The sequence below is a fragment of the Haemorhous mexicanus genome, chromosome 3 (genome assembly GCF_027477595.1).
Source record: "Haemorhous mexicanus isolate bHaeMex1 chromosome 3, bHaeMex1.pri, whole genome shotgun sequence".
NCBI classification, from domain to species: domain Eukaryota; kingdom Metazoa; phylum Chordata; class Aves; order Passeriformes; family Fringillidae; genus Haemorhous; species Haemorhous mexicanus.
Window position 1 is genome coordinate 108,169,267 of NC_082343.1, and position 12,178 is coordinate 108,181,444.

Below are 12,178 nucleotides of genomic sequence, written 5' to 3' on the forward strand. Positions count from 1 at the left end.
AAAAAAAAGAAAAGAGTAAAGCTGAAAGAATAAAAATGCAGTGTGCCAGTTGTTATTAGAAGTTATTAGCCCGTGTAACACTTCACTGTTCAAGTAACCAAGTATATAAATCTTCACACCAGAGAATGCCCACCCTCAGAACCATACAGTCAAGAAATCAGGACCAGCAGATCCAAAAGATGGGGTGAAAAGAAGCACTGAAGGCCATATAAAAGTAAGGCCTGATTAGACACCTGCACTGCTATTATATATATTCTGTCCTCTGATTTCTGAAGGGTCAACAGAATCACAGCTGCTACTGAGATTCTGTACAGCTGCACAGTAGGATCAATCAAGACAGGTTAAAATCCTGTTTGCTAAAAGAAAATTGATTCACAATTGCTGTCCATATTTCCAAGTTCCACACTCTCAGCAGAGGAAACATGTCAAACACACTGTTGTGGGTACAGCCACTCCAAGGACTTACCCCTTAAATGTGCACTTCATACTAATTTTAACTTCAGATATTGCTCTTTTCACACCAAGTAGATTTAGGAAATTCACAAAACACTGAAGACCTATTAGTTAATAATGTTTAAACAGTCCCTTGTTGATATACATTCAGCACTCCACCATGGAGATGCAAAAAGTAACATTCTTACTTTAATGTCACATGACACAGTCTCAAAGGTCCTAAAACTCCCGTGCTTTCCCTACCTGCATTTCAAATTACGATGAAGTTAGATGTTTATGCCCAGATCCTCAAATGCATTCAGTGTCTATTTTCCCAAACAACATAGTGCTGTATTACTGTCCTCCAAGCTGGCTAACTCCTGCCTCATTCTTGCCCAATATTTGGTTTAAGCAGCAAAGCACTTAATTAATTTGGTCACACACAAAACCTGCTAAAACCCAAAACACAGCGAACAGCAGAAAAAAGTGACAGTATTACTATAGTATATAAAAATAAACCCACCTCTCAAGAACATCATCCAGATCAGGTGTTTTGTTATGCTTTGGTCTATATCTTGTGAATATCTCTAGAGCAAGCTCTTCATACTGTTGCCTCTGCTCTGGCTTAAGAGTTTCCAAGGATTCTAATTTAACAAAGGCTTTTGAACAAGTATCAAATGCTCTGTTTGCACATGCACAGAGTGCCAAAAGGGAATAGATTTCAACTGCAGGGATAATGTCTTCATAATCTCGCAAATGAAGAGCTAAAAAAATGAAAAAAAGAAATCCAAGGAAATTATTACAGATCTTCTGAGAAGTGCAAGTATCTATATGAAATAGTTACTACTAGACGACAGTATTGATTCTAAAAATAGGACAAAATGAACCTCGGTCGTTTTATTGACATCACTGAAGCATTGGTCTAAAAAACAAATTAGCAGATTTCACTTGGAAATTGGTGTCTTCTTGAAACACTTTATTTTGATTGGTTGGTTGTAAAAATATTAGAAGTATTTGAAATCTTCATTACTTGGACAACAATGTACAAGGTGCTATTTGTTTCTCCAATTCCCACTGATTTTTTGTGAAGCTCTACAAGGAGGTCTGATGTAAATTCAGATATGCCTTATAATTTAGGAAGAGAAACAAAACAGCAGAACATCTACAGAGATTAACCAATTTACCAGGTAATATTTGGAAAGATTTGCATTTTCTTCAGCAAAGTCCTTTCCAGGTATTGTGACTGCAGCCATACCCGATTCATTATATGGTTTTGGTTTAAATTCCGTGGATTTATTAAGAACTGAAAAATGTGGCAGCTATAAATGAAGATATGTACTGTCTTTACAGGGCTGAAAATTAATTCTTACCTGTTTTAAGTGCTGCTTCTACAGAACCTTTATAGAGCTGTTTTTGTGCAAGTATGAAAAAGTGGTAAGCTTCAGCTCCTCGCCAAGCATTGTCTGCAAAGCGATTTGTTGAAGAAAGAACATCTTCTTCCAGCAAACCAGCCAAAGCTGAAGCACTCTGAAAACAAACCAATATCACAAGTAATTTTTATATTAAACAGATACAGCAGAAATTGGGGATATATGAAAAGAGCTTTTCTATACTTGGTGATTACACCACTGTCTGTGTTAAGTAGGCAAAATACAAATGGACCTACAGTGAGCACTGTCAGGCATTCTGTTCAGAGCACAGGCACAACATCTGGAGCAGATTTTCAAAGATAAATATCATATACGTGTGTATACAAATATATTTTGTGCACATCTGCAGTTTAGTTCATAGTTTGGATTAATACTGCATTTCAACACCAGAGCTCTTAAAAATTTGTTTAAACTATTTCATTTGTACATATGAAGATGAACGTGTAAGCAGAGAAAAAAAAATTCTTCCATTTGCTTCCCCTGTATCTGAAGCCATCTCCCTGCTGAATTACAGGCAACATAGCTTAATCTAATCACAGATCACCCTTTGAGATCAATACATACTCCTAAATCACACAAGAGTCTTGCAGGAAATTTCTTAGTATGGTTTTCATTGTTATAGTGAAAATATTAAGAAAACCATGTTACACTTAGGAAGAAAAATATCTATTAATACCTACGATTTAAATGTTTTAAAATAATACCTAAAACAATATGTTTTCATGGGAGACTTGCTTGCAGAAAAGCTTTGTTCTTAGCAGGGAAAAGGGTTATTAAAAAAACATTACAGGCTTCCATGAAGATGGCTTACTTTATTCTGACTAGCTAGCAGATACCAGAATTCAGAAAGGGGGGGAAAAAAAGTCATTACCTCTGAACTTTTCTCTTTAACTTTTCCCCTTTGTGCATTTTGCATTTGTTCATGACACTGTTCCATAAGTAAGGCTGATAGCACATAAAGCTTTTTAACTCGCAAAGGCTTCGTCCTTTTCTTTGACTCTTCATCTGCAATCTTAAAAAAAAACAAAGGGATTTAATTCTCTTGGACAATTGCATGCTTGTACAAACCTAGGAAATCATGCCAAAAAATTATTCTGCCTTTAAATGTAATAATTTAGACTGCAAACAGAACTATAAATGAAAATGTCAAAGTGAAGTATGCACATTATTTTATATTTATTTAGCTAACATGTATATAAAGCCAGATTCTCAGGAAGGATAAATCAGTGTAACTATGTATAAGTCTAGTGATGTAGTATAAAAATAAACTAAAAAATAGCGATTTTTAAATACATACATAGCTTTCAATAAGGTCTGATGGTTTTCCCAGAAAAGAAGAATGGCTTTTGAAAGTAACATATATTATATATATACTGCTATAAATATTTGCTGTAAAAATTACATATCACAACTACAAGACTTTAAGCTATGTAGAGAAATTTCTGCAGCCAAACCAAATCTAAGCAACATCTTTATCTTAAAAGCACACCACAGCCATTTCTAATTGAAGGAACTAATTGAAGAAATACCAGAATTTAACTTCTAGTTATTGACATTTCTAGTTTTGGTTTTTTTTTTAAAGGAGATAAAAATAACTCTCACGATATCTAAAATAATGTGGACATTGCACCCCAGGCCAGTCTACCATACTCTTCTACTATGCAATGCAGGGTATCAGGACCTTTTCTGAGGTGCAGTTCATCTACTGAAGTGAAGTCTCAAAATAAATAAATAGATGGCTTGTGTCCCCAAAGTCTCCTCTCCACTAGCTACAGAGGACACCCAGGGTAACTATTACACACAGAGATACCTGAACTCTGGGGGTTGGGTTCATCTTTGCAGTATCCTGCATGATGACATCTGCTTATTGCCTAGACATTGTTAAAACTAAAATAACCCCAAGGGAATAAAAGTAGCACAGAAATAGTAAGAGCTAGTCCAAAAACCCCAGTCATTCAACATAAAAATAAAACCTGCCATACCTTGAACATGAGCTTAGCAGCTTCAAAGAAATAATTTGCTTTACGATAGAGTTCTATAGCATCAAGGATTTTGTTCTTTTCCAGTAAATGACTTGCATATCTGGCTAACAAGGATCCGATCTCTTTCATATTGTGATTTTTGGCCAGCTCCACAGCTTTATTCCACTAGAAATTAAAGGAGACAATTATTAATCTCACTTTTTTAAATACACTCTCAGAACAAACCAGTTATCCATGAACAGACTGCAGCATCTGTGTGCAATATTTCATCACCGTTTTGAACCAGACTACTATAAAATTAATATAAAAAGCAAGGGAATACAAATGCTTACATCATTGCCAATCATGTGATGCTGCAGTATTGAAAAAAATGCTGGACCAATGCTGGGGTACCCAAAAGAGAGATTACTTTGGATCTTATTAGCATAAGAGATTTGATAACAGGATGCCTTGGCAAGAGCAAACAGAACTTTGAGAATTAAATCAAGATTGCAAGAAGATCAAATCAGACTGATTTACCGGAAAAAAAAATTACATCAGACCTCTGCAAGCAAGAGATGTTTAAAATATAAGTTTGTTTATGTGATCTTTAACCCAATCCTTGTAGTAAAACATCACTAGCCTTCCTAAAACAGTATATAAACATTTGTAGTCCACAATAAAATCAGATTCTTTGACCATCTCAAAGTCTTCCCCATCTCTCTTCATCGCTGATAGACCTCTGTCCAAAACCACACATAAAACAGTTGCTTCTACTTTTATAAAAGCTATGCAAAATCCTTTCATTGTAGCTCATAGCTGGACATGTAGATTTCAACACTTCTGATGTTATCTAAATCAGACTCTCAAAAGCATGTCTGAAAGAGGATCTCAGCCCAGAAGCTTAAAGCACACAGTAACACTTTACTTATCCTTCTATACACCTCATTTTGTCTGTGAATTCTCTTGATCTTCAGTGGTTTGGCTACTGTGTTTGCCCCAGATGAAAAGTTTGGCAGGACTGAGATCTTAATTGAATCTCACACCTAATAGCTCTTCAGATCCATAAACTAAGAAATTGTTCACAAAAAGCCAGCCCTAGGCAGTCCTGCCATTTCCATCCATCAAGTTCCTCATAACCATCCTCAGTTTCTCCCTTATTTGTGTTGACACAGACACTTGCACAGGTTAAGTCATACCAGGAAACAACTATAGTTATAAACACGATGATCAGTTTCCAGCTCTGCTTTTTCCAGCTACATCTTCATGCAGTCACAAATCCATCTGCATCTATACAAAGGAGGGGGATGTGAAAAATATCCAGAACGGACATCTATCTCTTCTCCAGTCTTGTCCCATTCCATCAGGAGCCAGCACAGCCTAGCTCCACAGAGGCTGCAAATGTCTGTACGCTGAGCATGTGCCCACATACCCTGCATGTAGCTTTGCATGTAGCCCCTCCAGTGGTTTAATCTTGATCTCAGAGAAATGGTTTAAGCACTGAAGTATGAATTTTCCAGAAATTATGACAAATCATCTGACACTTAAGTATTTGCATTCCACTGGGTATTAGGATAGAAATCTCACTTTTTACCTGGTATTATTATAGATTATCTCCTGCTGTTTTACCTGGTTGAGATGCACACAGGTATCCACGGCATCCTTTGGTCGATTACATTTCAGAAAGGCTGACACAGCTTGTTCACACATCCCCACTCTCACAAACATATAAGCTATATCCTGCAAAAAGCATCAGCACTGTATTAAATTCACTTCTGCATTTTTAGTACATTGTGCAGCAACAACAGTGCTCCTGTTTGGTTAAGTACAAGAGGGTGGGGAATGGGTTGTTTGCTTCATGGACCCTGTGAAGGCACCAGGCATTGTTGTAAATCTTTAGAACAGTGTGCTAGGCTCACACATTGCTTCTAAATTCAAGAAAACTATTACAATGAGTTTAAAAGGAAATGCTATGTCTTGATTTACTGGAAAAGGCATTAAAGGAGCATGTTTTGCAGTTTTCAAGCATTTTGGATTAAGTCAACCAGAGCACAGTTTTAAATTAGCTATTGTTTAGTAGGTAATTTCCTGCTACATATACAGACCTATACCCTGTACACCTATATATATCCTACACACCCTATCCCATCTACTTTCCCTCCTTTTAGAGTATTGTCAGTCAGGTCTTTCTGGGGAACTGGGACAATAAGGGAAAGGAAGAGTGATGGAGTATGAAAATGGCAGTAAAACTAGAGATCAATACCACAGTAACACCATAGCACTTGAGAGAGTAGGTCATACACTGCATTCATTCTGTTGTTCTTAACTCTCCCAAGATGGGAAATTTTAAATAAATAGTTGGGTATAAGACAATGAACAAAAAAGGTGCTTTTTGCTTACAGGAAGCAATTTATGATTCTCTGGAAGTGAGTTGGCCAAATTCTCCAGTCCTTGGTAGTCTTCTAGCATGTAGTAACATTCAGCTAAACGTTCCTGGCTTTGTCCTTGGACATAGTACTGTACAGCATTTAACCTAATAAGACAAAAAAAATGTGGTGGCTTCTGATGTATAAACACAAGAGAAGTTTTTAAATCTGTAAGTCTTTTGCATTTGTAAATTTAAAATCACATTACTTAAAATAGGTAACTTTGCTTAAAAAACTTTCATAGCTAGAATTTCACTGTTTTTCCAAAATGCACAAAAAATTTTAATTTTCACAGATCATTATATTAAAAGTGTAGCAATATTGATTTTCTGACTAGCATAAGATTAGGAAGTCAAAGAATTCTTAAAGCTGTATTCCCACATCTGCAGAGATGAGGGCAGACAATGGATAACTTACAGCTAAACTTCCAGAAAAGGGCTTTACTGTTGTGCTTCTGTATTTTAAAATGCAAACACCAAGACCTCCAAGACCATTCTCCAAAGTTACCTAAAACATCTAAAACTCAACTTTCAAAATCTAATCTAATCACAAATTTCTAATCTAATCACAAGTTTTCAGCTGCATTGTGACAATAGAGTTTGGATAATGGCAATACATAGTGGAGCTGTAGAACTCTAAAACATGGACTTAGAAGGCAACAACAAACATTCATGAAAAAAATTCTCTGCAAGTTATTAGCTATGAAGACATTACCTCTGCCTCAGTAAGCACCTGACTGCAGAATGTGTTCTGGAGAAATACCATTACAGGTGTGCACTGCCCTAAAAATCTTCCTTGGGTGCCCAGTTTGGGCAACAGCTGGAGACAGATCCAGGTTCAGAGAACTCTGGACCTTATGAAATATTTGTGGTTTGAAGCATTTTAGAAAATTCACTGATAGTTAGTAATTATGCACTACTTTTAATCCCTATTGTTTTTGTTTTTTTTTAAATACGTTCTATATCCAGCCTAATATAACTTTATAGGTATTTCTCTTTCCTTCCCTTCCTTTGAAGCAGACAGACTTCTGGCAAAGCAGAGATTTCTATCACTTTCACCCTTCAGGTAGCTGATCAACAGCTCTCTGTTTATCATATCATGGGACCATAAAGGTATGAGCTAAATCTCATTATTCCAAAATTATCCAAGGTATTGCATCCTGACTTTCCTCATATCTGTCCCTCCTCATAAATTAAGTCTTGTCATAAGTTTAATAATTTCCTCTGTAAGTTCCTTACTGCTGGTTCCTGCACAGGCCATACCATTTCTGGCGGTCTGCAAAGTAGTCTCCGATGGCATTGTGTGCCTGCTCCAGGAGGGCGTCGTCCGAGTCCCCCGAGCCCGTCTTCAGCAGCTGCAGCACGCGGAACCAATCGCCCAGTTTGATCCGCAGCCCAATGGCAAGATCTCTAAACAGGAAACAGCAGGGAAAAGTCAAACACAGCAAAAAAGGTAATAAACATCTCGAGAAAAGCATCCAAAAGTGTTTCCACTGCAATGCAGGTATCATAGTGACCCCAATAACTTGTTTACTATTTAAACACTATTTCATTAAAGCAAATACTCAAGAGAGCTCCCAGGTTATATCACATGTATGCATGTGGCATTCACATTCTCTGAAAAAATCCCTTTACCCAGGATTTTTCTCTGGGGAAGGTGAGAGGTCTCAGAGAAAAGGAAAACAATTCTTATCTCATTTGCTTCTCCTGTGTTTTGCCCATGTGGAATGTGTTTGGAGATTCTTTACCCAAAGGAGATTGCCTGATTGGATTCTGGTGTGAGTTGTTTTGACTCATTGGCCAGTTATGGCCAAGTGCCTGATTGGATTTTGGTGTGAGATGTTTTGACTCATTGGCCAATTATGGTCAAGCTGTGTCAGGACTCTGGAAAGAGTCACGAGTTTTCATTATCTTTTGAGCATTCAGTAAGTATCTTCTCTGTATAGTATAGTATAGTGTTCTATTCTTTAATATAATATAGTATAATAAAGTAATAAATTAGCCTTCTGAGAACATGGAGTCAGATGCATCATTCCTGCCTTCATCAGGGCACCCCTGCAAATACAACAGTATGCACTTCCTTGTCAGCCACACTCCTGTGTGAGGAGTTAAATGAGTGAGACAGTTGGGCTGATGTTACTTCAGGCTCCCTCTTACTCTGTTCTGCATCTTTCACTGCTGACCCACTACAAGAGATGTCAGCAAAAGGCTAAAAGCAGAAGGAAGATGATGGGAAAGACCAAGACGCAACAAATATGAATAATGGAGGCTAAAGCTGAGATTTAATAAAATGGATTTCAGAGACTTATTTTCCAGATTCAGGGTGATTTTGGATAAAGGAGAAAGGACTCAGCAGTAGTTTTTCCTTTTTATTATTCATGCATACATATGACTCACTGTGTGTCTGTCTGGCATGTTTTTTCCACCAAACAGAATAATTCTATATTACCTCATATAAAAGTAATTCTGCAGGTGCATAGAAAATAAATGGGAGAGACCTATGCCCTTCTTTTAAAAATCAACCTACAAGTAAATTAAGGAAGGCACGAGAAAGTCAATGCAGTGATCTAAGTAAGAGCATCTATCTAAAAACATTAGAATTTTATTTGGAAAATGGATTTGTTTCATTGTGATTTAGATACTTATCAGGATTTTTCTAGTTGTGAAAGTTGAAACCAGTAAACAAAAAAGTAAGTTTTTGACTTCTGCAATTCTATGTCCAAACTTCTCTTCAGCCATGTGAAAAGGAATATGCCATATCTAAAACTGGGCGTTGCAGTGTGACTGAAGCGCTGAGGAGGCAGCCCACATCCCCAAAACACTCAACTGCCAGCAACTAATTAATGAATGCAAGGAAATATTCATTACCAGGCACTATTGGGCATCTCTCCCCAGCTCCTGCCTTCTCCCTCTGCCCTGCCACCCTGTCCCCCTTACTTTCATTCTTACAGCATGAAATAATAAGTAATTTTTTTCTCCATCATTCCCTACTGTTTTTCATGGCTCCATTAATCAAAGCTTAAAAATTTCTCATGTGCATAAGTGATTCATGTTTCTCCATGTTTGACCACCATCTACAGGCTACACTGCACAACTGCTGCTGATGATTTCTCATTACCCTTTTTCAATAGAGACAGTGCTCTAGCTAATTACTTAATGTTAATTTATATTCCCAGCAATACTAAATTTTTGCTTTGTTTGTTTTCATTCCTGAGCAAAAATTACACTGATTGGTTTCAATGTTTCACAGTTTCATCCAGAGTCTGTCTGTCTCTCCAAAGATTACAGTTCATTAAAAACTCTGTTGTTTGTATATGTAATTGAGAAGAATGTGTACTTGGCTACTAGCACAGAGCAACACCACATAAATTAAACATTATTTAAGATTGTTTGTATTTTTGGAATCCCAGCTGAAATACCGACAAAATACTTGTGAAAAAACCATCTATAAAACACAGCACTACCTACAGCAGCCAAGGTTTTGTAAACAGTTTGGAATGCACTGGTTTACATACAGAACTGGTTATCTGTGGATAAACCAAAACTCTCTCCATCTGATCCTTTTATGTTTTTGCAGAAACTGGTAAAGACTCTCCAGAGAAAACAGCCATTCCTGATTAAGGAATGCTTTTTATTTTCCCCAGACTTTTCTACAGCTGAGATGTTTACATGCAATTACCTTCTGTCCATATCCAGATACATTCTTTCAGCTTCTTCAAATCTGCTAAAATAGGCTGCCACTTCTGCTTGCTTCATGGACTCACTCTGCAGATTGCCCAGGCGCTTCACAAACGTAATGCCTTGATAATCTTTGCAACGCACAAAAGCTTGTTCAGCCGTCTGCAGATCCAGCTTCTGAAGAGCAGCTTCAGCCAGGAGTCGCCTGTGTGAAAAACAAACATAGCAGATGGAAGAGCAGCTAGAGAGTCAATTAAATGAGGGTACATTTAACTAGTAATTATTTAAAGAAGACATACAAGTTGTTGCAATTTACTGTTTACTAGCTAATCTTAATTCTATTGTGTGTTTATTTCTAATACATTCTGTGATCTGTCCGGTTCTTGGTCAGAGAGAGATGTTCAAATAATTGCGAATATTCTTTAGTTCAGCTGTTCAGAGGGACACTGGCTTGGGAGGAATGGGCAAGATTTGACTGTTACACTTACGTGAAATGTGTTGCTGATCTCACTGCAGTTCCATTTATTTATTTCTCCCTGTGCTTTTGTGGAAAATTTAAGCCTTGATGGCAGCCTCAATCTAAGTGCCTCCAGCTCCACTGGCCACGAAAAAAAAAATTATCCTTCTGATCCATCTGGATGTTTCTGGTCCTGTTAGGACAGCAGCTTGGGACAGCAGGGAAAACCTTTGGGGAGCTTTATGATTGGTACTGCCCTATTGGTTAGTTCTGCAAATAGGGAATTCAGGCCAACCTGTGTGCATCAGGTGCTTGAATGAGCTCTAGAATTTTCTGCAAAAGTAAGGCTATTTAAAATTTAGACTGGCTGGCTGACATTGTGAAACAAACTCAGTGCAGTGAGGCACTGACAAAACCACTAATATTATTGGTGTATTCAGTGACCCAAGCCATGCTTAGGCAGTATCAGCTGTGTATCTCAATCAATTTGAGAAGGTTGATATCACTTAAACTCAAGTGCCCACCACTGACATCAAAGAAACCAATTGATCTACACATCACCCTGTTTCTGCATTCTAGAAGCAAGGTCACTGTTTTGTTCTGACCTGGAATATATTTGCTTTATATCCAGCACTTCTAATGAATCTCTTCTTCATAAATATGTGACATGTTTTCTCTCATAATAAAATAAAATTCATGGCAATTCCAGAGCAAAGTGAACAGAATTTTACCTATATTTTATGATTTTATGATATAGAACTTTTACTGAGACACAGACTTGCAAGACTAATAGTAATTTTTTATTAAGTGAACAGACAGTACTAGCAAAAAAAACACATTAACAATTTCAAAGCTCTAAAAATCTTCAGCTAGTTCAAGACATTTGTAAAAATGAAGACTTGAAACACTAACATTTCACCCTATGCACTCAAGCTAATAAAATTATAGTATTACAGAAATTTTCAATATATAACTAGCAAATCCTGTTTTTCAAAATTAACATTCTGGAGACAAAGGAACAACTAGATAGAAAAGAATGGTTCTTGGGACAAACTTTTAAAGCAAGGTGTCTTGTCCAGTCTTTCAGCAACTCTAAATTCATCTCCGAACCATCACAACTAATAGTAAACTCTCCAACTCCCTTGATGCAAGCTAAGCATCCAATGCTGCAAGAGACCATTAGCTTCAAAACAGAGCCAAAATTACTGAAGAAAGGCACAGGTAAGTACACAGCCTCCAGAGAGTTAAAGAGAATTGGTCTCCTTCATCAAGGAACTTGTCAATGAAGTTTTAGGTTCTGCACTGCCTTTTCATTAAATTATCTAGAGGCCTTTACTCTTCCAGCCCTTACAAGTTGGGATATTAAACAGATCTCCAGCACTCCTGTTTTCACAGGTTTACTCTCACATATTTAGTCTGCAGGCTTTTCAACTTTAGTTTAATAGCTGAGCCATGTCTAGTTTAAGAATGCCACTACCTCCATTTCTCAGATTACTTCTCAGATGCTGCATGGGAACACAGCACACCCAGTCCTTCTCATTTCTGTCCTTCGAGGCCTGTTAGAATGGTTATTCAAACCATTCTAACCCTACTATCAGTCTGATGTGTTCCCTTTACCAGGCTTTAAGCTCTTTAATGTTCAATATATAAATTTTAATTTTAATCTAACCAACTTGGTTATCTTGCTGTTAGCTTTACTTATCCTTTAAATTCCCTCCAAAACACAAGGAACACTGTGCTTTGGGGCCATATAGCACAGAGCAAAAAGGTGTCCTGAGCCTACACTCTATACCCA

The 12,178-nt window shown here is 37.2% G+C and overlaps 1 protein-coding gene across 1 annotated transcript in view; it reads right to left on the reverse strand.

Annotated features, from left to right (window-relative positions):
* WDR35 (WD repeat domain 35) overlaps positions 1-12,178 on the reverse strand; it is a 42,713-nt gene that overhangs the window by 738 nt on the left and 29,797 nt on the right. The window contains exons 19-26 of the mRNA XM_059842929.1: positions 9,928-10,131; positions 7,512-7,658; positions 6,224-6,356; positions 5,453-5,563; positions 3,845-4,009; positions 2,734-2,874; positions 1,803-1,959; positions 956-1,196 (exon numbers count right to left, since the gene is read on the reverse strand). Of these exons, the coding sequence (XP_059698912.1) occupies positions 956-1,196; positions 1,803-1,959; positions 2,734-2,874; positions 3,845-4,009; positions 5,453-5,563; positions 6,224-6,356; positions 7,512-7,658; positions 9,928-10,131 (1,299 nt within the window). The remainder of the gene's footprint in view (positions 1-955; positions 1,197-1,802; positions 1,960-2,733; positions 2,875-3,844; positions 4,010-5,452; positions 5,564-6,223; positions 6,357-7,511; positions 7,659-9,927; positions 10,132-12,178) is intronic.